General features: G+C 39.0%; 1 protein-coding gene across 1 annotated transcript; it reads right to left on the reverse strand.

Annotated features, from left to right (window-relative positions):
* Positions 1-1488: 1488 nt before the first annotated feature.
* Positions 1489-16433, reverse strand: LOC143557062 (D-glycerate 3-kinase, chloroplastic-like). Its single transcript, XM_077046227.1, has 12 exons — positions 16246-16433; positions 5058-5443; positions 4563-4642; positions 4432-4483; positions 4307-4348; positions 4133-4211; positions 3766-3797; positions 2757-2825; positions 2571-2645; positions 2388-2504; positions 2260-2310; positions 1489-1769 (listed from the first exon to the last, which is right to left on the reverse strand). Exons 1-12 carry the CDS (start codon positions 16427-16429, stop codon positions 1626-1628), a joined length of 1311 nt encoding a protein of 436 aa, XP_076902342.1. The 5' UTR covers positions 16430-16433; the 3' UTR covers positions 1489-1625.
* Between the last annotated feature and the right edge of the window lie 11190 nt (positions 16434-27623).

Raw genomic sequence — 27623 nt, forward strand, 5'->3', positions numbered from 1 at the left:
TTTAATTTCTTTGTACATATTTTAAGGCCTATTTTTATAACTCGTGTAAGACCTACGATTCTACGAAGATCATCAAGCTCTCGTGGAGTCGTGGATGGTCTTGACTTCGATGCAGATTGGGCTCATTATATCGAAACTCGTTGATCCACTCATCACCACTCAGTCTTCTTTGATTAAAATTTTGTATCTTGGAGTGTCAAAAAATAACCAACGGTTTACCATTTAAGTTGTGAGTCATAATATTGCCTCATGGCTAACACCACTGTTGAGCTCATATGACTTATTCACTTATCACGTGACTTAAATGCCTTGTCATATGAACGTCTACTGTTGTTTGTGACAGCTTTTGAGTGTCTTCTTTCTTAGCCAAAATCCGGTTGCGCACCGATAGGCATAACAACAACAACGATTACTAATTAGCATATGTACTTGTCTCTTCCAGCAAGTTACACACATAATTTGTGCCTAGTACTTACCAAGTTTCAGGTAACTGATATTTTTACAAAATCATTACCGAGACCACATTTGAATCATTTAGAGCGGTGAAATTATCTTACCTAACGCTAGCAACACATTGGACATGTATGACTACAAGCCAAAACTTTGAAAAGATAACTTAAAATCAACGCCCAATATATTCATTCAATTAAGCTTGAAAATCACATGTCCAATATTCAGTTGAGCGACTCCTTTAATAAATTAAAGATGACATGACATATAGGTTGGGGTGGGTAAAACTAAAAAAACCTAACCTAATGGCTGTTGTTGGTTAAAAACCACAAGTCACAACCACAAACTACCACCATCCTTGAATCTGGTCATTCATGTCACATCCTTCTGTACACCCTTATTTATCCAATGTTACAAGACACTTAGTTCAAGCAGGCAAAACAATGTCTGAGCCACCAAAAAGACAAGATATGTCATACCATGATGATCTCCGTTATGTTCAAAGTCACAGGGATGATGACTGTTGTCTGTATAACTGGTTAGTATATTATATATGCCTTCTCAACTGTTTTTTTATTTCATTATTTACATTTCTGATCATTATTACTTCAAGTCACAATAATCTGTTTTTAGCATTTGAATAAATCAGTTATGCTGTCTTAGAGTTTTATAATTACTTAATACATTATCATTTAATTATATATATATATTTATTTATAAACATGGTTCATATTTATTTATTGATGTAGCTTCTACATAATGTTCTGCTGTTGTTGCTTCCCCAAGAAAGGTGAAGGGTGTTGTATGCACTTTGCTTGTTTTTGCAAGTAGTCACACATATAGCTGAACTGCTTATTTATTAATGATTGTTTCTTTCTGCTTGCAAACACCAATCTTTTGTATCTATTATTTAATGTGAGTTGTAAGTTTTTCCCTAAATCTGTTACAGCTGCCATGTCTAATTTGTGGTAGATGTATGTATGTGTCTAGAGGTGACTCTGCAAACTGTTTATTGTTTTATAGAAAATAAAAGAATAATTATCTCATCAATATGATTACATATTATATAATCTACTATTAGAACGATAATTATGAGGTTGTATACAATATCCTATTATTTATGTTACATTTAGGGTTTTATATATACAATAGTACTACTAGTTACATGTATGTATCTAGCAAGCAAGTATTGGGTTTCTTCCTTGATCAATTTCAACAACGAGGGTGCTTTTAGAATCGGATCCCTTCGGTCCTTCCGTGTAGAGTGTAGGCAGGTATGCTTTGTATGCTGGTAAATATCTTGATACAAAATCCAGCACCTGCGATCCGGGTCAACAAAAAAAAATCATTTTATTGTAATAATATAGTTTATATAAGGGTTTAAGGCAGAAGACAGTTTTTGCGATAACATAAATAATAAAATAAATTATATATCTGTTCAATTTTAAAAACTTCTAAAACACAAGAAACTGGTTAAAACACAGTGTTTCTTGTCTCTACTAACATTCTAAAAATTTATATTCAAACAAAATTTGTTTACTTATAGAACCTATACATAACCTACACCCGTGAGGTAAACGTTTTAAAATGAAAAGAACATATGAACATTAGCTAAATGGTTTTTATGTGCATAGAATAGGCATTTAAATGCAATAAGTAAAATTTTTAATAATAAACCATTGATGGAAAAATTAATCGATTTAGGTTTGTTCTTTTGCTCTTGCAGTAATTTTAGTCTTTTGATACTAAAGCTCTCCTTGTATAGGCGAGTCTGTGTGTGTGTCTATGTATATATATAATGATGCAGACCTCCTCATCAGTCATCCCTGGGTTTCCAGCATCTCTCATTTGAATCTCCGCCTGCAAGATTTTCCCAAAATAACATACCCTAATGGAACTATAAAAAGACGCAGGGGAGTATTAAGGCGATAGCAAACCTGTAACCGCCATTCGTACACGCAACTCGGGTCTTCAATTTTGATAACAACCCATGAGTTTACTAACTTGTCCCATGCATCATAATAAGCCTCTAGATTTTTATTCACTATTTCTAGCTGCAGAAGAATTTTCAGGTAATGTTATAATTTGGCTATATGGTTGTGTGATTTCACTGGTCTAACCTGCGGGTCAACAGCATTGACGGCTTCAGAAGGAACAGGCTTAAAACCAAGCATCCAACCCTCAAACAAAACTACCTAAATGATGAGAGCATAGATATGGCGTGTGAAAAGTTTAAAAAGATAATTCAGCGTAAACTTTTTTATACATTTAAGAAATCCAATTAGTATTAATGAAGTTTGACTTACTGATAGAGGCCCTTCAACCTCAGGCCATACTGAAGGGTCATCTCTGTCACCTCTCCCATTGTAGGCAGACTGCATTTCGGAGGATATCAAAGTTAGAAGTGGATAACTGTACATTTAAACCAAGTTATTTCTGAATGGGTCTAACAGGTAAAATTTTAGAAAAAGAAAAAACTAAATTGAACGGGCCGCGATTTGTCCAAAGCGTATTTTAAACATAATGAATGGGTTAACATGCCCAGTTTGTTAAACAGGCCACCTCGTTCACAGCCCGAACCTGTTTACACCCAACGCTATTTTTGTTTCGTGTCAGGAATTGTCAATCCTATCTCAATTAGGAATGTTCACTAATAACCCAAAATTTGAGCGAACCGAATTCGAATAACAGATTTGAATTTCGGGTAATTCAAATGTAATCCTTACTCAAACCAAAGTTCTTATTCGAATGGAATCCTTACTCAACCCGAATTTCTAACTCGAATTTGAATATCTCGAACCAATTCGATTCAAATAACCAAAATTCGCATTATATAACTTTTTTTTGTATAATATATGGCATTTGAGTTCTGTCTAATTTTTTTTGGATATTTTATATAACTAGATATTAGTTTACAGATGTTTTTTCGATAACTTTAAAATTTTTAAATATTTTTTGATTTTTTTTTAAATTTTTTGTATTTTTTCTAACTCAGTTTATTCTTTTGCGAATTTTATTCTATTTCCTATTCGAATTCAGTTTTAAAATGTTCAAATTCAAGTAACTCAATAATCCGAATGTAATTTGATGAACACCCTAATCTGTAATCCATATAATCTCATAAATCGTTTTATTAAAAAAAGATGTATTTTATTAAAGGTATTTTGGGTCAACCCAGTTTGACCCGACCCATCTCGAGTACAAAACTACCCGTTTAACCTGTTACTAAACCACCCCCATTTGGTATGTAGAATCAGTACTTTGAAAGACTGGCACAAAGTAATTAGAATATATGTATAAATGATGTGAACTTACTTTATCATATTTTGGCAGCTTCATCTTCATACCTGGACATATTTTGTGCTTTAAAATTTAGCTCAAAATTTGTGATTAAGCAAAAGATAGGATACCCATGTACTTATGAATTGGTCAACTTGTTCAGTGTTTTTCATGTAAAAAATTGGCTAAAAAAGACAGATCCAAAAAATCTAAAAGTGAAACTTTAACATACTTGGGTGGCCTCCACATATATTATTCTTAATTATTTTAAAAGAAATCTAAGAGTGTTTATAGAAAAGTGTTTACAGGTCAAGTCAACCTGACCCAAAACCGTTACTCAACCCGCCCGACTTGCCCATTTGGCCAACTCACAAATGTGGGACAAAATGCTTGTCGGTCAAACCTTCTTTAGTCAACTTTCTAAGAGCTGCAAGTGTTTCAACAGAAAGAGAAAGATCATGGCTTCCAGCATTTCCACGAAACTGCGGGTACAGAAAAAACACTATTTACTTACACCGGGCCATCAATCTTGTTGTGTTTTAAGTAATGCCTTTAAAATATGACAATGAAATCTAACCTCTAAAAGAGCATTCCCAGGATTCTTTTCTCTCAGTTTAGCCTAATGTAAAATATATTCAGTCAATATGAAATATTCACATTCCTTTCTTGCGGTTAATTGAGAGCATAATTTTCAACAATTACCTGATCATCATATGTTAAATAGAAATCATCTATGGAAATAGTTGCAGACTTCCTGATACGTAAAACAAATTAAAAATTCTTAACTTTCACAATTCATGGCCATAAAATTGCATTATAACTCTGCACTCTACCTTCCTGACACTCGAAAGAGATAGTCAAGAGCAAAGACGAGTGTCGTCTTCCCACAACCTTGGGGAGCACTAAAGCCAATCTGCATAACAAGAGATGTCATTGTCACCTAGCAGCTTGTTCTGCACGCACACACACACACACACACATATGTATATATAGGGACAAGTTTGTTACATAAACATTAAATATCATGAGAACGAAAAGAACAAACCATTAAATTTTAACGGTTCACTATTTTTTAAATTTTTACTTACACACAAATGTCTATATTATGTTAATAAAAAACCATTAAATTTGTTTGTTCATTTGTTTTTTAATAATGTTCAAATGTTTATCTACATATGTGTAAGTTCTATCAGTAAACGAAATTTGTTCATATTTAGACGACAACCCTTTCATTTTTAGGTGAGTCTCAAAACTTGAAGCATTTACTGTCATGTATATTAGTTAACAAAATAAACAAGAACCGGACAACTACAAGCTTAGGAAAATACCACCAAAGGAGGGATGTCATCTCCATCTTTAAACTTAGACCTATGATCAGATATCTGCTTTTCACACCACAGGAAGACTGGGATATAATAGTGATAAATTCTAGCTTTCTGGGGCGTTGTAAGGTATAGATCATTGAGTTTAAACAATTTACACACGTGAGACCCGTTCTCTAACCACTTGTCTATCGAATCGGCTACTGTTTCTGGGGTGAACCCGAGTTTGTCCATAAGGGGGCCTGCGCATATGAATTCAAAAAGATCCTTCACAGATGAAACTTCTGCAGGTATTGGTGGAAACACTGAATTTAATGGACCAAGATTCCTTTTGTTGTTGGATACAATATCACTATGGGCTGAGTTATCTTGCATCCATGAACATCCATGACCTACAAAATGCACAATCCAAACAAGTACATTACTTATATGACCCGTTTAATACGGTGAAAATATGTATGGGCCCGTATAAGGTATTATATACGGGCCCTATAACTTTAGTGAAAGTACTTACGGATGTGACAATGGTGTGTGGTGTCAAAAAAACGCACCATTGTCACGTATAACTTATACGGCCCATATAATGTTTAAGTTTGCTTTATATGGCCCTATGATGTGACATGTTTGTGGTCTTCAAAAGTTATATGACTCATATAACATGATAGATATGTTGGGGTACTGTGTTTAGGGGAGGAAATGAGCCAAGCCAGCTCAAGAGCTACTTAAGATCGGGCTCGTTAGAAGCTTGAAGCGACCCGAGCATAAATTAAGACGAGCCCAAGCTCGAGCCTTAAAATAAATTTGTTTAATAAATGAGCACAAACCTGAGATTCACTTATCAAGCTCGAGCTGGCTTGTGAGCCTAAACAAGCCTGTTAATTATATATAATGTATGAATTATAAACAAGCTGGCTTGTGAGCCTAAACGCCCTGCTTGCGGTGCGTGCATATAATGTATATGTGTGTGAATCCTCGGGTGGGCAAAAGTGCAATTGCATTAATTTTGACGTTATTTTACTAATATCGTGAAAATAACGTTACAAGTGGCGGAAGGTTAATCAGGCATCATGTGGTGGCGTTGATAGCGGGTACATGCACCGATCAGCCGGTGTCCCGATGATTGAGTGCTATGTGTCTTATGTCCAAGGCTTGATGCAAAACTACTATCGAGTCGGCGGTCTCACCGGACGCAGCCTCTCTATCCCTATGGGGTAGAGGTAACGCTGTGTACATCTTACCCTAGCTTTGCTATTGGTGGGATATACTGAGTACGATGATGATGATGATGATTAAAGTAAATAAATAATATATATTATGCTATATAAAAAGTTATATAAAAAAACAAAACAATATATATTATGTTATTATATAAAAATTACAAGTAAAAGTATATATCGGTTAATTAATCAATAATAAAGGAGTCGAGCTTGAGCTTGAAAAAATGGCTTGCAATATGAGCTCGAGCATTTGAAAAATAGCTCGAAACGAGCCTAATCGAGCTATCGGTGTCGGCTCATCTCGTTTACAGCCAGGCAATTTGAACGTGCTTTGCATCATTCAAGTGGTGTCTCAAAACTCAAGTGATAATAATAATAATAATAATAATAATAATAATAATAATAATAATAATAATAATAATAATAATAATAATAATAATAATAATAATAATAATTAATTAGTTACTTAGTTGCAATTTGCAAATTACACTTTGCATATAAGGGGTCTCACCGGAAGCAGCCTCTCTATCCCCATGGGGTAGAGGTAAGGTGAAGAAACACTAATAGACCCCGGGCAGATTACGGATAATCTGGGGGTTAAATAGATGTTTCCCACGAGGGGTTATGTCCGACAAAGATGGTTCTTCTGGTGACCTGCAAAACAGACACCGTGAGCTCGTCACTTAGAAGGGGGGGGGGGTACCTCCTTGTGACCACCCTCCGGCGTGAGAATCAGACTAGATTGCTCTTGAATATCAGTGTATATTAAGAGATTGCTAGAAAAGATAAGATGTGATCAGGTAATGTAATGTAATGTAATGTGATGTGTCCATACCATTTCAAGGTGTTGGAGTATTTATAGCCGAAGGTAGGTTTCCAAGCAGGTACAGCCTGCTGAATAGTATTCCTGTTCTGCCAACTGTGGGCTATGCACGTGCCATGCTGGTGGTTAGTGGGTAGGCAGCGGCTGATAGTGACCAGGCCGGCTGTGTACTATTCCTGTTCCACCAACTGCAGGCTATGCACATCCTCCGACAGGTTGGTGAGTAGGCAGCGGCTGATAGTGACATAGAGTACAAGAGCGTGCTGCTCGTCATACTGTTGTCAGTGAGCTGTCGTATCTTTGGTCAGATCTTTTGTCCATACCTCGTCAGGTTCGGTACAAAAGATCCTCCAGTATCGTACGGACTGGCTCATTTGTGCGGGAGTGTTCCCGGCTTTGTGCGGGAGTGTTCCCGGCTTGCTCACTCCTTCTTCAGGTGACATTACTGAATTATTTAAGAGTTAAGTGCCTTGTGCGTGTAGCCTTGCTGCGCGGGTAGCCTTCCCTGATGGCTAGTATCCGTTGCTGCGGGAACAGGCGGAGTACGTCGACCATTGGGAGGCTTTTCCTGCAGGAACAGCTTGCGTACTGCGCGTAAGGACGTCACGTCTCTGAGCATGGTGGGTCCTGCGGATCCAGTTGGTTTCTGCGCAGACGTCTCTTCAAGGTGAGTTGCGAGTTTAGCCTTTGCGCAGACGTCCCTGTTGAAGGTGAGTCTTGCGGGTTCAACTGCGCAGACGTCCCTCTTTGAGGTGAGTCTTGCGGGTCCAACTGGGCTCTACTGGGACCTACCTCTTCAAGTCCCCCCAGTCCAATGTTCTTCTCATGAATTGTTAATAAGTGAGGTGAACTTTTGGACTTAAGCAAAGGGTTTTGAAAAGGGTTTAGTTTTAAGGTTTTCCATGGGGATTCTTCCCGCAGAAGTCCTAATGTCACGTGCATAAATTCCCGACTTTTCTGCTTGATCTTTGGGTATGATGCGGGTAGGTCTGTAACCTCCTCGCAAGTCAGGAGCGTTGAGTTCCACTTGTATAGATTCTCCATGAGGTTTTGGTAGTTTTGAACATAGTGATCAATTATGTTAAAACAACCAATTCCATCTTGGAGCTTCAAACAATCTAGTTCTCGACGTTCCCGCTATGCGGGGATGTTATTTCCGTTTCCGCAAGCATGGCCCAGAAGATCCTTCTTGGTTTCAATTCCCTGCGGAGTGCTAGGTATGTGAAGGGTTTCGCCTTGACACTGTACCCGCACTCGTCTTATAGTTACTTTACTTCCAATGTATTCCTGGCTTCAATTCCTTGCGAGTGCTAAGTATGTGAAGGGTTTTGCCTTGACACTGTACCCGCACCCGTCTTATAGTTACTTGGTCGCCGAGGTATTCTTGGCTTCAATTCCCTGCAGGTGCTAAGTATGTGAAGGGTTTTGCCTTAACACTGTACTCGCACCTGTCTTATAGTTACTTGGTTGCCAAGGTAAGGGGTATAGTCCCGCTTACTTTTGAATCTTTTTGAATCTTTTTGAAATTCGAAGAGTTGGTGAAAGGATAAGAACAGTCCAAACTGTTGAAACGTCGTCCGACGGTTTCTTCTGGCAGTGTCAGGACGTGCAGGAAGTTATGGCGACGTGACAGTATATGGTCATTCCAGACGCTTTTTCAGGCGCGTGGGCGCGAGTTTTCGGGCGCGTGGCCGCAAAGTTTACGGCACGCGTCCTGTCAACAGCTGTTCCAGCTTGCTTTTTCCACGTGTCATAGTTTCATTGCACCAGTGTTTTCCTCTCTCTTCCGCATTAAATTCATCGCATTGATTGCGATGAGTATATAAAGGGAGGAGAGGTTGCATCTCAACTCACAGTTTCACCTCTCTTCTTCTTCTAAGCGATTTCCGGCGAATACTCTAACTTTTCTGTCGAGCATTCTCCTGAAATCGTTCTTCTTTACATCCAAAACATGTCTTCTCATGATCCTGAGGTTACTGTCGAGGAGTCCGATGTATACCTCGAGAATCCGTCGTCCACGTCGGACAAGGATGACAAGAGTACTGCTAGCGAGTGCCAGTGTGCTCTTCCGGTCGACCTCTATCAGTACGTCGTCAGGAAGTTCATGCTCGAGCCTTTCGAGCCTGAGTTTCCTGCATCTCATCAGACGGTGTACGATACCCCCAAGGGCAAGATAGGGGTGTACGCTGCATTCTTCGTCTATGGGAATCTCAGGTTCCCATTGACGAAGTTCGTATACCGTGTTCTTGAGAGACACGGTGTGCATCTGACTGAGGTACACCCAATGGCGATCGCCAAGATCCGCCATTTCGAGTGGGTGTGTCTCATTCTGGTTGTGGAGCCCCATGTTGACCGCCTGATGACCTTCTATTCCTGGAGGTGCATCCAGGGGTGGTATACCTTGGTCAATCGGATCAAGGGTTTGAAGATCTGCGCTACCGAGCGCAGTCTTCGATCTTGGAAGCGGGAGTTCTTCTATATCTCCGCTCGCGTCGTCCCCATAGCGATGACGTTCAAGAACGGGAGAGCTCTCCCGAACCTTCACGCCTCCAACTACCAGGAGGCGGAATGGTTCTCCAAGGTTTCCCGGATCCAGTCTCTGGTTTACCGCTTTGCGGAGTCCGGGATGGTGATGCTCGGGATGAGCCGGGTATGGAAGGAGGCGTCACAGATTCCCATCGTCCTCGAATACGGTTTGAACTCTGTCCCTTACGGAATGCTTCATATTATCCGTTAATTTAGGGTTTTTGTTCTAACCGTTTTTTCTTTTTGTTTTCAGAGGGAAACGACTTGCAGTCTCTCCTGCAGCCGCGGGAGAGTGATGGCCCCGCTCAGATGGGTACTCGTGCTCTAGATGAGAACGAGTTGCCCATCCTTGAGCAAACGGCGGATCGGTTCGTGGAGGTCTACCCGCCGGGCCACCCGATTCTAAGCGCCACGCGGCCAGGTAAGGAGTTGTTTAACCCTCGACCTGTCAATGCTCAAACCTCTGCTGGAATTCCTCTAATCTTGTCATCTTTTGATGAGGAATCCGCAGATGGTCCATTCTTCGTGAGGAATAAGAAGGCTGCTGGCGGGAAGGAGAAGGCGAAGGTTGCCTCCACTGCCGATCCGGTGAATCGGTCTGACTCAAAGACCGAAAGCGAGGAGGTGGCGGGGAACCCTGGTGGTGTTGAGATCACTGCTCCGGAGGTTGAGACGGCTGTCACCTCCGGGCAGCCCAGTACAGCGACGGTGACCGGCGTAAAGAGGCCGATTCCATCGGGTTCGTCCCCGCCTGTTCGTACCTTCAAGCTCAAGAGGACTCGTAAGTACAAACTTCCTTTACTTTTAACTTCATATCTTTCCGCCATTATACTTATATATCTTGTCTTCGTGTAGGCGTGGATGCTACCGCATTCCAGGGTGGAGCGGGGAGGAGCACCTCCGGACCCATGATGGTAGGTTTGGTCAACCTACCTGAGGCGATGACCCAGGCGGCTGCGCCTGCTTCAGTTGGTTCAGTTGCTCACTCGGTTGAGGCAACTGCTCCGACTGTGACGACGTCTCCGCCGGTTGTCAGTGCCATATTCACTGATTCTTTCACTGAGCCGGCGGTGAGTTTTTCTGTGGTCTCTTCCGCAGCAACGACCGCGGTTGTGAGTTCACCTCCGGTGAGTTCACTTCCGTTGGTCTCTACCACGGCGGCCTCCGCCATGCCTCCTCCGGCGCCGACGACTACGGCCGGTCCTTCAGGTATGTCCGGGGTTGCGGCGTCTAGCCAATCTCTGCCTCCTTCCCATCTGCCTGACCTCTTGGATGGATATCCGTTAGGTTCGGGTGATGGGTTTGGCGGCTACAGGCCTGTCGTCGACCCTAAAGGTGCGTAGGGTTATTTTGGCCTGTTATGTTTTTTTTTTTATTTATCTTTTCCTAACTGCTTTTTGTTTTTGCAGTGTCGGATTCGAATGAGGTGTTTGTTCCGCGGTGGAACATCCGCCGGGGAACCACCCTTCGGACGGCTGTGGACTGCGTCGAGTGGGCGCGCCACGCCGCCCCCAGTGGTGCACTGGGAGAAGCTATGTCAAGCTACCAGGAGGGTAGGCTGACAAACGAGCTTCGAATTCTCCTTGCCCGGATGCAGCCGCGCGTCGAGCTGCTTTGTCGTGAAAACGACAAGTTAAAAGCAGCTCGTATCCAAGAAGTAGCTCAAGCGCGGGCTGTCCGGGAGGAGAACAGGAGGCTCTCCGTCGTTGCTGCGGAGAAGGAGAAGGCCTTCAAGGCCATTGAGGTTGAAGTTCAGGCCCGTCTCGAGGCCCGTTCCAAGGCTGCCCAAGCTGTTAACGAACAGCTTCGGTTAGCTAAGGAAACCGCTCGGAACGCAACTGAAAGGGCCACCAGGGCTGAAGCTGTTGCTGAGTCTCTACGCACCGAGAATGAGGAGCTCAAAGCCAAATTAGAGAGGCTCCAGCAGGCTCATGACGCCTTGGCCATGGATGACACCAAGAAGCTTCAAGAAATCTTGGACCAGAGGGGTATGCTTGACCATACTGAGCGTAAGCTAAAGGGCGTTGAAGAGGCTGCTGCTAAGGAAGTGTTGCTTGCCAACCTTAACAAAAGTGAAGCCGAACGCGCCCGTAACCAAGCTCAAGCTGCCCTCCAGGAGGCTCTGGTTACCAAGGAATGGCTTCTACGAGAAGCGTTGTCGCAGGTAAGCTTAGCTTCATAATGTCTTCACGCTTTTCTTTATACTTAGAAAAGGTTTTGATACTTGTATTTTTGTTTTGTAGGTTGTGCATCGGGTCTTCACGGACACATCATATGACGATGCCATGAGCGCAGCCCTCAACACTTTTCATGAGGATGGGGAAAAGGCTGGCTTCCTGCTTGGTCTAGGGTTCGTTGAGAAGGGCATCCCGCCTTCCAACTTCCCTTTATATGATGTGGATACTGAAGCTGCTTATGACCAAGCAGTGAACCAGTATGCTGCCTTCCCGCATCCAGTGGTGGAGAAGGTGAACGAAGTTGCTGCTACTGATGATGGGTTAACCATTCTCAAAACCTTCCTTGAACCGCCACAGCCAACTGATGGTGCGGGTACAAGTGGGTTTGGAGGGAGTGGTCCTGAAGCTTGAACCTTTAGATCCCTTCCCACTGTTAGGATAGGTTTATGTTTTTGTATAGATTTACACTCTTGTAGGCGGGTAGATACATGGCCATTCTTGTAATACTTGAATTTTTATGGAATGTAAATCTTTTGTGTGGGTAGGACCGTCACTCTTGCTTTATAAACATTATACGACTTGCTCATGCATATTATAGTTTAATTTGGCACTTGTTTTGCCGCATAAACAATATATGATTCGCTTGTGCATACTTTAGTTTAACTTAGCAATTTCTTAAGTACTTTGGATAAGTTAACCTTTCAACGTGGCAGATAATAGGTTAAAGTTTTGCTTCCTCTTTCGTGATTGTGCGGGTAAGACCGTCACTTTCACTTAGTAGGATGGCTAAACTTTACCTCTATCTGACCTGCGTGGAGGTTTTCCTCATTTTTTCCTTAAGAGATTTTCTAAGTGTTCTGAATAAGTTAACCTTTCGACGCGCGGTTGTCAATAGGTTAATGTTCCGTTTCCTCTATCATGATTGTGCGGGTAAGACCGTCACTTGCATTTAGTAGGATGACCAAACTTTACCTATGACTGACCTGCGTGAAGGTTTTCCTCATCTTTTCCTTAGAAATTGTTGCCGTTTTTTGTGTTTATGCGGGTTTTGCCGCCTTCCACACGCAACGACTTCTCTTCACACTTATTTATGCGGTGAAAACCGGCATCAGTGTTTTGAATAATTAACCGTTCGACGCGCGGTTGTCAATAGGTTAGTTCGGTTTCCTCTATCATGATTTGTGCGGGTAGGACCGGCACTTTCATTTAGTGGGATGACCCAACTTTACCTATGACTGACCTGTGTTAAGGCTTTCCTTATATTTTCTTTAGAAATTTGTCGTTCTGTGTTTATGCGGGTTTTGCCGCATTCCACATGCAACGACTTGTTTTCCCACTTATGTATGCGGTGAAGACCGGCATATCAGTGTGGAAAGTTCATTAAGTATATATGTAAGACCATCAGCGTCAATGTGATAAGGAGAATCATTTCCATTAGAAGTGGCTCTGGGCCTTTTCTTTTACAAGTTTGGAATTGATCTACATGCAGACTGTGTAATTGAGCTCCCTTCCATGTTCTTGGGAGTGTCATCGAGCCTTTCGAGCCGATATGCACTTGGTTCGGAATCTCGTTGTTTACGCAGTATGTAGTCTCCGACATTGAAGCTGTAGTTTCGTGTTTTTCCCAACTGGGGTTCTACATGCGTTGGCCTGCTCAGCATCCTTTACGCCACGAGGTGTGCGAGTTCTCCATCTCTGACGAATGTCTCGATGATGTCTTGCAAGTCTCTGCATTCGTCGGTGTTGTGGCCTCTTGTCCTGTGGAAGTCACAGAATTTGCTCTGATCAGCGTTGTGACGCTCTCGGATTATTGGAGCCTTTGGCCATGGGAGTCTTTCGGTGTCGAAATCTCGGTGACGCTTTTGGTGAGTGGCGTCCATCTGGAGTTCCAGTTTGACGACGGCATGTTATCCTTTCCGCCTAACCGAGGGTGCGAGCCGGATGAGGTGTCAAAGTTTACCCTTGACTGCCAAATGCCTAGCTTCCTCTTTTTGTTTAGTCGGGCGGTAAGGACATTGTTTTTTCTTGTTTTCTGGGTGTAGAGATTTGTGCTCTGGGGAAGATCTCTACCCAGTTGCTTTTCCGTTTCCGCGAAGCGTTTAGCTGCTGTCATGATGGCATCCCATGTGGATGGCATGCCATCTTTACCCGTTAAGGTGCGGATGAGCTCTGGGTCTTTCGCGCCCTGGATGAAAGCAGCGCGAACAAGATCTTCGCTAATATTGCCCAGACTTAGCTTCTTTGAGTTGAAGCGAGTGATGAAGTCTAGTAAAGACTCATCTTCCTCTCGGATGCAGGTGAGGATTGTCCATTGTTCTTCAGTGTACTTTCTTTGTTGACTGAAGTGTTGGCTGAACTTCTGTTGGAAGTCTGCCCAATCGTAGATGTGGTGGACCGGTAGACGGTCAAACCACGCTCTAGCTGCTCCAACCAACGTCATCTGGAACATATAACACCACGTGGGTTCCGTCCAGTTGCTGACGGTTGCCCCCACTATGAATCTGTTCAAATGATCGTCTGGGTCGGATATACCATCATAGGTGCCGATGTTGGACATCTGTTTGGCACTTCTTGGGGCGATTGCTTCCGCAATGTCCCTTGCAAACTTGGAGGTTCCCGCATTTGCAGCGGTTGGTATGAAGGTTTTAGAGAAGTCACGTGGGTTTCCACCCGCGTTTTTTGGTTTGAAGGTTTCTCCAAAATTCCTTCTTGGTTGGAAGTCCGTTTCCTTACGCTTCCCTTTCTCCTTATGGCGAGGGTTTACGTCGGTGTCGGATTCCTCCGAATCATCGTCCAAGTACTCGCACTCATTGCTCATGTTGAGCTGTTGTCGAGTGCTTCCGAATTCGTCAGCCTGTTGGAGTGAACGTAAGCGTTCATCCAACTCAGCTTGGAATTCCCTTTGACGTTTTTCCGCCCACGCTTTAACTTGTTCAAGTGTTTGGCGGGGGGGCCTCGTCTGTTGTCTTTCCACCTGGGTATCAATGAATCCCAGGGGAGGATTGTTTACTGCACTTGCCCCGGCTCGGGTAACCGGGGTAGTGTTCGTAAAATTTACTGCACTTGCCCCGGCTTGGGTAACCGGGGTAGTGTTCGTAAAATGTGTGTATTCGCCGGTGTTCCCCCCAGTAGCTGGGGTTGTGGTTACCGGGGTTTCTTGGTTACTCCCTGGCCTGGGGACCGGAGTAACGTTAACCATCTTTTCGGAGGTTTTGAAAAAACTGAGAATTAGTTCTAGCTTTGTCCCACGGATGGCGCCAATGAAGAAACACTAATAGACCCCGGGCAGATTACGGATAATCTGGGGGTTAAATAGATGTTTCCCACGAGGGGTTATGTCCGGCAAAGATGGTTCTTCTGGTGACCTGCAAAACAGACACCGTGAGCTCGTCACTTAGAAGGGGGGTGGGGTACCTCCTTGTGACCACCCTCCGGCGTGAGAATCAGACTAGATTGCTCTTGAATATCAGTGTATATTAAGAGATTGCTAGAAAAGATAAGATGTGATCAGGTAATGTAATGTAATGTGATGTGTCCATACCATTTCAAGGTGTTGGAGTATTTATAGCCGAAGGTAGGTTTCCAAGCAGGTACAGCCGGCTGAATAGTATTCCTGTTCTGCCAACTGTGGGCTATGCACGTGCCATGCTGGTGGTTGGTGGGTAGGCAGCGGCTGATAGTGACCAGGCCGGCTGTGTACTATTCCTGTTCCACCAACTGCAGGCTATGCACATCCTCCGACAGGTTGGTGAGTAGGCAGCGGCTGATAGTGACATAGAGTACAAGAGCGTGCTGCTCGTCATACTGTTGTCAGTGAGCTGTCGTATCTTTGGTCAGATCTTTTGTCCATACCTCGTCAGGTTCAGTACAAAAGATCCTCCAGTATCGTACGGACTGGCTCATTTGTGCGGGAGTGTTCCCGGCTTTGTGCGGGAGTGTTCCCGGCTTGCTCACTCCTTCTTCAGGTGACATTACTGAATTATTTAAGAGTTAAGTGCCTTGTGCGTGTAGCCTTGCTGCGCGGGTAGCCTTCCCTGATGGCTAGTATCCGTTGCTGCGGGAACAGGCGGAGTACGTCGACCATTGGGAGGCTTTTCCTGCGGGAACAGCTTGCGTACTGCGCGTAAGGACGTCACGTCTCTGAGCATGGTGGGTCCTGCGGATCAAGTTGTTTTCTGCGCAGACGTCTCTTCAAGGTGAGTTGCGAGTTTAGCCTTTGCGCAGACGTCCCTGTTGAAGGTGAGTCTTGCGGGTTCAACTGCGCAGACGTCCCTCTTTGAGGTGAGTCTTGCGGGTCCAACTGGGCTCTACTGGGACCTACCTCTTCATAAGGCTGTCTACATCTTACCCTCCTCAGACCCTACCATAGCTTTGCTATTGGTGTGATATACTGAGTGAGATGATGATGACGACTCTGCATATAAACATAATAACCAAGTGTCCGTACGTACCTGAAATGGAGGAATGGAAATGAATATTAATATTAGCCAAGTGAGAGATTGACCGATGTAATCTAAACCTGCTGGAGGCATGATTATTATTATTATTATTATTATTATTATTATTATTATGTGCGGTGGCGGATATTGACGGAGGTGACGAGGTGATCACCGGCCGATTCATATAAACCGTCATTGATAGATATACCACACACACAGAGAAAGAGAGTGAAGGTTTAAGAGATTATCATCTATTTATTTGGCCTTTTGTGGCGTTGGTTCCGTGTCATACGCAGACAAATATAGTTAACCAAGCGAAACCGCTCAATTTCATATTTAATTTACCTGTCTTCACGTACGTCACGCCCTACCTTATATCAAATTATTTTTAATTGTTTTTTTTATGGTCATAAATTACAAACCACAACCCCCTTGAATGCTGCTATTATTTTCTTAATAATATTTTATACAAACATTTTGATTATTATATATTTTTCAAATCTAGGTAAGCTTTCCCTCTCATTCATATATATCTTTACTACATACAGTGGCGTAGCCATAAATTTTTTCCTACGGGTTCGAAATTTTTTTAGGGACAAAAGACCGATTGTTTACCACTTAGATTTGGGTTTTCTACCGGTTCGATGTTGAAATTTCTACGGGTTCGATGTCAAAATACACATATATATCACTAAAACAAAATTTTGTACGGGTTCGGCCGAACCCATTCCCCTAAGGCTGGCTACGCCCCTGACTACATATACCTTTATAACGACCGACAAATTCATTTCACATTAGTCAAGTCATACATACACCAAAATAAGAAGAATTTTTTTTCATGAAACGATGACTTTCTTTCGTGTTAGACCATTGCACTCTTGAAAGTTTTATTTATTTAGTTTTTTCCTGTATCGATTATTATTATTATTATTATTATTATTATTATTATTATTATTATTATTATTATATCTTCCCGATTCACCTTTTACTTCGGCACTTCACCTCACCACCTCCATACCCTGCCTGCTTTTGCATGTATACTGTCCACCTTATACATAAAATGAAATATTATTTTCATAGTGTAAGATATGCAATTGTGTATTTTTACGAATTTATTTTAATTTATTTCTTAAATGGCAAATATTTGGTTCTTATATTTTAAAATATTTACAACGAATTCACATACTTCAATTTTATAATTTCCTGATTTTCTTAACTACTTTATGTTTCGTTTATTAAAATAAAGAACTACTGTCATTCAAATTAAAATCTTTTGTCATTCCAACATACCAGCACCGCTACCACATACTTATCAAAACTTTGTGAACCACTATTATTACACACTCCATCGAAACCGTCCATAAACGTTTTTTAAATATATCTACACTTATGACAAAATAGTAATAGATTAAAGTTAGGTGTTTCACGATATATATATATTAATAGTTTGAGGCCCGTGTATTACACGGGTAATTGACGAAAATTCTAAACTCTAGTTATTAAGTAAAATTAAGTCATAAAAATGATTATATATTGTTAATACAATTACAATTTACATTAAAATTATAAAAATCACATAACTAATGTTACACAAATATGTTACAAATAAGTAAAAAGCTTCTTTGTTCACTGCATTTGTTGTATTGGTTGGTATACATTGTTTATCAAAATTCAAAATCTTTAGTTCATGTTTGATTGTAACATATAAGTTTGCTTGTAACTTTTGATGTAGCCACATATAGTTGTCTGTGTGACAAATAAGGTTATTTCAAGTGCATACCAAATTACCACCCTTAAATAATGATAAATATATCTATAAAACTAACAAAAAAATATTCATACACATAAAATATCACACCTTTTAAGCAACTGATATTATGTCATTTAAGATAATCAGTTCATGTTTATCCGAAAAACATGATTATCCCAAAAACAGGTTCCCTAAACTTTGATGATATAATCATCCTTACAATCTATAGAATCTGAAATTGTTTGATTATAATAAATTTGTTGTCATTAATATTCTGTGTATGACAAAATTTTATTTGATTTTATATTTTACAATTAAAAGTTGTATAATCAAACAACATATATAACTAAAAATTAAAATATAATAATACAATTTGTTTCATTTCATAAGAATGTAATTCACAGGAAAATGACATACTAATTTTAAAATCATTGTTCAAGTAACAATCATTATTCTGAGTTAGCAGAATATTAGAATATTTAAAGTTGTATAAATTGAATGTTGCATTCTTATTTAAAATAAATCAAAGTATTGGATAAGGAATGTTTAATTTTTGAATACAAATATCGTGTTATTACTTATTAGTTAACATTATGAAAATTTGTTAGAATACTTAATTAATCGATATATATATTTAAACAACTTATAGAGATTAAAAAAAGGAAATAAGAAGAAGCAAAGATTTTTGATTTTATGAAAGCATGGTAAATGACTTTTAACCCGATTAACTATTTTTTTACAATTAATATGAAAATGGAATATCATTGAAATATAATGAGGAACATGATCAAGTTACAAATATTAAGAAAAATAATAAATATTTCTATTAAGTTACATTATAATTAAGGTGTGAATCTTAATGAATTTTTATAACATATATGAATAATAAATATTATGACTGTAATTTGTTTTTTAATTTTGTGTATAGCTTTATTGTTTTGAATATAAACCATATGAAAAACTTTAATTATGTACTAACCAATACAAAACACTAACATAACCCCAATTCGTTGCATTTGTATAAAAATAAAATTAATAAGTTAATATAATATTGAAATTATGTAAAAACCTGACGAAAACGATATTCTACGAATCTAGGTTTCAATATCAAAAATGAATTTTGGAAAGCGAAAATAATGGATAGGATTGAAACAGATTTTTTGGTTTAAAAATTTGAATTTAAATGCTTTTAATTAAGTAATTTGTATTATAAGACATATTAAATTAAAGTCGATAAATCATGGAAAAATATACTGAAAACTAAATATTTATTTTCTTATTTCTAAAACTCTTTATATTACACAATTAGTCAATGAATTAATTTAAACTAAACACCAAGATTTATGTAATACGTATTCTTCATGTTTACAATATTTATATAAATCAAGTCAAAACATATATAGCATATATGTTTTGAAACATTTTGGTCTGAGTTATGAAAAAATATATTGAAAACCAAATATTTATTTTCTTATTTCTAAAACTCTTTATATTACACAAAAAGTCAATGAATTATTTAAACTAAACACCAAGATTTATGTAATAGGTTTTCTCCATGTTTGCAATATTTATATAAAATGTTCAGAGAAAATTAAGAAAATATACATTTTTCTGAGTTCAAATGCATATGAGAAAATTTTAAATCAAAATATGAAACCAATCTTATATAAAATATTATGCAATATTGTTCGAATCACAGTTTAAAAACAATTTATACTTTATTACCATACAAATCCAAATTCTTAGACAATGATGTGCCTTTATTTTCTTTAATTTAAAGATTTTTTTGGTTTAAAATTTTGAATTAATGCTTTTAATTAAGTAATTTGTATCAAAAGGCATATTAAATTAAATATATTTAAATGTATAAAAAAGTATAAATCAAGTCATAAAATATATGTTTGAAACATTTTGGTATGAGTTATGGAAGAAAATATTGAAAACTAAATATTGATTTTCTTATTGCTAAAATCATTTAAATTACACAAAAAGCCAATGAATTAAGAAGATATACATTTTCCTGAATTCAAATGCATATGAGAAAATTTTAAATTAAATTATGAAACCAACCTTATATAAAACAAAGTTATAGTTTATTACTATACAAATCCAAATTCTAGACAATGATGTGCCTTTATTTTCTTTAATTTACAGATTTTTTGGTTTAAAATTTTGAATTTGAATGCTTTTAATTAAGTAATTTGTATCATAAGACATATTAAATTAAATATATTTAAATGTATAAAAAAGTATAAATCAAGTCATAAAATATATGTTTGAAACATTTTGGTATGAGTCATGGAAGAAAATATTGAAAACTAAATATTGATTTTCTTATTGCTAAAATCATTTATATTACACAAAATGCCAATGAATTAATTAAAACTAAACACAAAAATTTATGTAATAGATATTTTCTATGTTTGCAATATTTGTATATAATGTTCGGAGAAAATTAAGAAAATACATATTTTTCTAAGTTCAAATGCATATGAGAAAATTTAAATCATGTCAAGGTCCCAACTTTTGATGGTCGATTCGGATCGGATCTTAATCAATTATGTCATAACTCACACAAAATTAATTGTGTTGACAAGCGAGTTAATGACGGGTTACTATGTTTAGAAAGATGGCCGTTTGTTAAAGGCGGAATCAATAACAAACATACGGTTGCAATGAATATTCAATGACAGAAGACCCACACATGATTCACTCAAAAGATTTCCATTTATATAATGTTAATCATACAAAAGGAGTAATCGATTTAGGGTTTATGAGGAATCCTAGGACAGACGTCACACACACAATATTCTCTCAGATAATGTGTCGGTCTTATCCGTATTTTCCGTCTCTGTCTCCTCCTTTTGCGGCGTGCCCTAATTATTCTATTTATAGGCCTGCCAACCTAGGACAGCTGTCATTCCTTCTAGAAACCCTATCCGATAGTACATATTCAATTTACATATTCAAAAATATACTAAGTGTAAAACAAGTCTTCCAGGTAGGCTTTTCATTAAACTTCAGTCTCCGAGTACGCAGTGTACTCGGCCTTCCTTCAGACTTGGTAAACATAGAAGTGTACTCAGAATCAGTTTCCGGGTAGACTTTACTTAAAGAATATTTTACCAAGTAAAATATTCACCGAGTAGACTTCAATCTTCTTGGACTTATCAAACTTTGCTCGACAAATCCTTACGAGCAACCTTGTTCTTCTATGATCCTGTTCGGCTCATTGTCAGTTGAACAACTTATTGATAAGGCGTACTCGGGAGTACATACCTTACTTGAGCAGAACCTTACTCGAGATAACTTAAAGATATTCTATTAACTCATCAAGTATACTCGGACCATAATTATTAATAAATACCTTGCCCGGTCTTCCAATTACTTGGCTTCTTGGACTTGGTGACCATACCTTACTCGGAAGAGTAAAATACCTGGTCTTGAAGAACAACCCTGCTTGACAAAGTGAACCTTGCTCGGATATGCCAAATTAATGAACCTTACTCGGGAAATCACCAAAAAGCATACCTTGCCCGGATATCCACTTAAGAAGACTATTTGAGGTAAACTTTGCCCGGAAGGCAAAATCTCGTACTCGACTAAGTAAAAGCTTACTCGAAGGTCCAAGGTGTGCTCGGATTCAATACTTAGCAGTTTCTGAGGAGGTTGAGAAGATTCCAATCTTCCAAATTCTTCGTTTAGGTCAAATCTCCTCATTTGGGTCAAATTCTTGACCCAACAATCTCCCCCTAGATTGGAACACCTCAGCTGACCCAAAACACTCTGTGGTTACATACACTTAGCAAAATACACACCAAATTTCATAATCAAATTACATAAACAAAATTACATAATCAAAAGTTTGTCCGAAGACATTACAAAGCAAAGCCTATTATATCTATTTTGTCTTTTCCTTTCATTGTAGGCTGCTTGTCTTCTCAGCTGGATTACAGATGCTGCTCTTTCTCTGAAGATATTGAGCACTTGGTAGTGAGTGTGTCCTTCTGGTATCACCAAGTCTCTAATATCAGCTAGATCTTCATTGTGCAAGCAAGCAAGATCTGCATCTCTCTTTATCACAGCCAGCACCTTTCCATCAGAATTCATCAATGCATATTCTCCATTTTCCTTGTATTCAACTTGAGCAATGATGCCATTCTTCTGTACAGTGTAGTTTGGCCTTTTCATTCTTCTTCTCAAACTTATACACTTACTCATGTTGGACAGTGGGTCTTCATCTCTGACATACATCTTAAAGTCTCTTTCAGCAATATCCATCTTCTTTACCTTTGCAGATCTTCTTGCTTTGTTCATTGAAGCTACACCTCTGCTTATGTTGTCTTTTAAGAATCTGAACCCATTTCCAGCTTGCTCATACAGGTATTTAGATAAGTCATTCATTTGTCTCCCTGCAGATCTGCTTCTGTCCCTGAAATCATAAAGATGAAGTGACTCCATTCTGCTCAGTTGTTCTTCATTGTATTCTCTGAAGTCACTTCTCACAATAATTTCCCTCAACTGCCTACTTTCCATAATCACCTTCAAAGTTTCAGTTACTGAATCATAGTAGAGCTCTCTTGGTAGATCCACACCAGATTGTGGTCTTGTTCTTTGTTGTACTGAGCTGCTTAATTCTCCTCTTCCTCCTTAGCCTCTTCCTCTTGGGAATCTCTGATGGAGTGGAGGTCTGAGTGGAATTGATTTCTTGGGCTTTTGAGGTCCCAAGTTAAATGTCTTCACATACATAGCTTCCACCATCTCAGTGGGAAGGTTGGCTATCTCCACCATGTCATGTCCTGCAGCCTCCAGTTCAATTAACATTTTTATCATTCCTGGAGTTCTTGCCAGTCCAGCAGGTACAAATCTGCCATCAGCATAATATCTGGGATTTTCTCCTTCCCTCAATGCCTTTTCCCACTCATCTTTTTGCAGGTAGAAAAGAGTCTTCAAATCCTCTTTCTCCAAAACATTAAAGTCTGCTTCAGTCATCCCTCTCTTGTTTATCATTATGTTTCTTAGGATGCTGATCATTTCCTCATTCTCCCAAGGCATAAATGGTTCATCATCAGGTTTAACTTCAGGCTGTTCTGGCTGAGGGATCAGAGGTTGATCAGTTGTCTTTTCTTGTTCCATCTCCTTTTCCCTCACAGTCCTGAGTCTTCTTGTTCTTTTGGCAGGTGGCTCATCAGATGTTTCTTTTAAGATTGAGCTCTCAGTATAGACCCTTTTTAATTCTTTCTCTTTCTTCTTGGAATACTGGTCAAATACTGCCTCTCTACTCAGATTTCTTACAACCTCAGGCTTCATGCCTTTCTCAATCAGGTATCCACACATACCATCATATTTCTTTTTTAACTCTTCCAACTCAATCTTATCATCCTGTTTTACAAATTTTTCTGATACTATCTCTTTCTCACTGTTGTAAAGATCTTGAATTTGGTCAACATTGTATTTTTCTAAGGCAGCTTCAGGATAGCCTCTAACTTTCAAATAAGTTTTATAATGCTCAGCATTTTTCTTTCTCTTCTCAACCTTCTTTAAGACTTCCTCTGCATTGATTTCAATGTTGCCTCTTTGAATATAAGTCTTTTCAGCTTGAGGGGTCTCAGCAGTGGAGCTTGTACCAACTTTCTCTCCTCCTTGATCAGGGTTGTCATCACCCTCTTCATCAGACTCCTCAGAGTCATCCTCCTCATTATCTGATAAATCAATCATGGCATCTATTTTGGGTTCATCAGAGTTAGGATGCTCTGGTTCATCATCATTTTCATCTTTATCAGAAACATTAACATCAGGGACCCCTGGTAATTTTTCTCCTGGTTTCAGTGTTTGTAGGGGGATTGTCCTGATTGGTTCATCATCTTCTGGGGTTTCCACATAACATTTATTCTTTTCATCCCATATACCCCTCCTATCAGCTCTTTCAGCTTCAGCCTGCTCAGCAGATATCTTCCTTCTTTGATAAAGCTGTGCAAATCTTTCTGCTTTTGCAACAAACTCTCCATGCATCTTGGATAGTCTTTCTTGCTTGTCATGGATAGTTTCTGTCTCTTCAGCTTGAGCAGCTTCTTCTTGTTCTGTCGCCTTTTCTGGTTCTTGTGTTTTAGCAGTTTGAACCTTTTGAGACCAACTTTCTTGTGGGTTTGTTTTCTGATCAGCTTTGACTTGCTCAATCCACTTTATTGAAGCCAGTACATCCATGGCTTCACCAATCTCCTCAGGTATAATCATGTCAGTACTTAGATTGGTTGATGGTTCAGCAGTATCAGATTGTTGCTCCTGAAACTTGCTGACCACCCTTCCCAAAGAGTCATCAAACTCTTGATTTTTGTTCATATTTACCAAAATTTCAATCACCTCTTGATCTGCCACATCTTGAAATATCTCTTTTGCTACATTGGCTTCTTTGATCAATAGGTCCTGCTGTGCTAACTCTTCTTCTGTCAAGGAATGGGCAATTGCTTCCCTTTCCATTGATTCTTTAATAAGTCTTTCTTTCTCAGCAAGAGCAGCAGCAACAGCAGTATCTACAAAGGATACATCCTTCTCAACATATACAATAGGTTCATCATCAGTTGCTAAACCTTTTCCCTTTTCTTTCCTTTTTCTCACCTCTTCTTCATCCTCTTGCTCATCACTTCCAAACTCATCAATCTCTCTAAATAAGTTTTCCAATTCAGAGTCATGCTCTACCCTCTTGGAACTAGCTTCTTGATCATCATTTGGCTCAGTGTGTTCTAGTTCCTCAGTAGCAGCATTCACATTTACATTCTCAACACTCATCTCCTCATCCATAATCTCTGTCAATTCTTCTGTTAACACATTCTCATCATCATTGGTTACTTCTTCTCTCACATCCATTGCAGATTCATCACTATCATCATACTCATTCATGATCATCTTCAAACCATCAACATTTTCAACACTTACAGCATCAGGCATAATCACATCATTATCATCTATATTCTCCCCCTGTTTTGGGGCAGCTGAGGTCTTCTCAACCTCCTACACCAGGGTTTGAACTTTCAATTCAGCCTCTACTAGCCTCTGCAGCAACATCACATTTTCTCCAGTCACCTCCTCATTCCTCATTTTCAACTCCTGATTCTCTTTCAACACTTCCTCAATTCTCTTTCTTAACTCAACATTCTCCAACATTAGATCAATATTTCTTTGAAGTGTGTTATCTTGTTGGCTTGAGGGTGGGGTTGTAGGGAATGGTTCATAAGTGGGTTGTTCAGTGATGGATGGAGATTGTGTGTGTTGTGTGCTAGGTATAAATGGTTCTGATTGGATTTGGCTTATAAGTGGTGAAGTATGTGGTTGTGGTGAGTGTTGTGTGGAGGTTTCAGGTTGGTCTAAGGTAAAGGATTGAGGTGGTGTTTGATGTGGTGAGGTTGGTGGTGGTGAGTGTGGTAGTGTTGTGATTGGTTGTTCAGGTTCTTCTCTTTGCCCCCCCTGTTCTTGTGACATAATTCCCATCTCCAAATCATCTCCACCTTCATTTCCATCAACATCATCATCAAAATCTCCTTCATCACTGTCATCATCACCCCCTTCTTCCTCCTCTGAGCTCAGCTCAGGCACAGACATCACAGCCAGATCATGGTTTAACAACCAAGGTAAAATTTCAAATGGAACACTTGCATCAAATGTATTAGAGACTCCTGGATTTTTTATTCTCTTGTACGCATCAGGATCTTGCAGTTTATGTGTGTCTCAAATTGTTGGTAAATCTTGTAATATGCTGTTGAATATGATCTGCAGGAATCTTGGGTATTGTAAAAATCTTTTTCTTTCTGGTTTCTTCAGATTCCCCACTAACCCATCAAAAATCATCCTGGAAAAGTTAAAGGGCAGATCAAAAATTGTTCCAACAGTGGCATTTGCTAGATCAAGACTCATCAGAGTCCATGATCCCTTCCTCGGAGCAAATCCATGAATAATGTGGTGAATCAGAAATCTGTACAGCATTGGAAATAAACCCTTCTGAAACTGTCCTTCATGGACATTTCCCTGATAACCCATCGTTTCTTTAAAGATTTTCAACAAGTGTTTTGTGTTGAAGTTTATGTGGTTGTGATCATCATCATTCAGTTTTAAACACCTCCTGATCATTCTTTCTGTGATCTGAATCTCTTGTCTGGCCACGGTAGCTTATATTCTTTTTCCATCAACATCTTCAACCAACTCTGCTGATCTCCAGAAATCCAAGGAGTGACTTCTGTAAATAATCGGGCTTTCAGTGAGTGCAAAATTGACGTTCGACCGCGCCATCCACGAAATCATTCGAGCCATTGGTGTATTTTCTGGTGTCACTTGTAATAATGCGCACATATTGTGCTTCGGCTCAAAAACATACTTCGGATCGTTGTCTGCCATAGCTGAAATTCACAAACAAACATATTCAAAGTGAAATTAGACATAAAGTTTAATACTTTAGACAATTTCAAGTTATAAAAATGAAGAAGAAAGAAAGAAATCTTCAAGAACCTGTTCTTCGACAAATTAATAACCTAAACACATAAACAGAGTGTTAGTATTCGAATACATAATCAAGTCACATTACAATCTAATCGTGATCGGAAAACATAATATTTAATGCATACCGAGTCGGAATTAGAAGGCTGACAAAAATTAGGGTTTAGATTAATGTTGAATTCGATAAGTCGGTTATGTTTCTTAGTGAGGAAGGATTTGCAGTGGAAGGAGAGAGAGAGAGGGAAATAATGTTGAAAAATTTGCCTAAGTCCCTCTTTTATACTTATTTTGAAAGTGGGTTTTAAATGCTTTTTGTCTTTTTGTGAATTATTAGCTGTCACCCAGTAACATTATCCACTTGATATAATAAAAACATTTAACTTCATTTAAGATCATAATACCTTACTCGAAAGGTTAAAATATCCAAAGTCTACTCGGTCTACTTCCACTAACAAACCATACTCGGTCAAACTTTGCTCGGAAAATTTTCAATTTGAAATATACAAAGTTTGCCAGAATACTTTCATTTTCAAATCATGCCCGATCAAGTAAATTAATTTAAAGTTAAGTCATTGATGAAGAAAGCTTACCCGAAATACTTAATTTCTTGAGAAATAAATAACAAGACTAATAATCAAGCACAGTTATCAAATAAACATTCTTACTAAGAATCAATTAAGATCCTCACAAAGATTTCTCAAATTCAAATTGAAACTTATCTAGCATAAACCCTAATAAGAATCATAATCAAATTTTATCATACTAACTAACATATTCAAACAACGTATTCATTCAAGTATGAATCACTAAATAATATCATCATACTAACTAACATATTCAAGTAACGTATTCATTCAAGTATGCTCGTATACATAGTGTGCTCGACCACTCTTACAAATGTAAAGTGTGCTTGGACAACAAACTTATGCGAAGTATACCCGAATAACTTTCATATAGTACAGAGTGTGCTCGAAAGGAAATTCTAGCAGAAAGTGTACTCGGAAAGTTAAATTTTGAAAATTACCAAGTATATTGAAGGAACACAAGTGTACCCGAAATATAATGTGTGCTCGGAAAACAGAGTTTGCCCGAAAACACTTGTAATTTCAAAGAAATCATAAACACATATCACAGAACATGCTCGGAATGAAATAAA

This window comes from Bidens hawaiensis, unplaced genomic scaffold, assembly GCF_021521415.1.
Source record: "Bidens hawaiensis isolate Kalapana, Puna unplaced genomic scaffold, B.hawaiensis_p1.1 tig00018785_1, whole genome shotgun sequence".
Taxonomy (NCBI): domain Eukaryota; kingdom Viridiplantae; phylum Streptophyta; class Magnoliopsida; order Asterales; family Asteraceae; genus Bidens; species Bidens hawaiensis.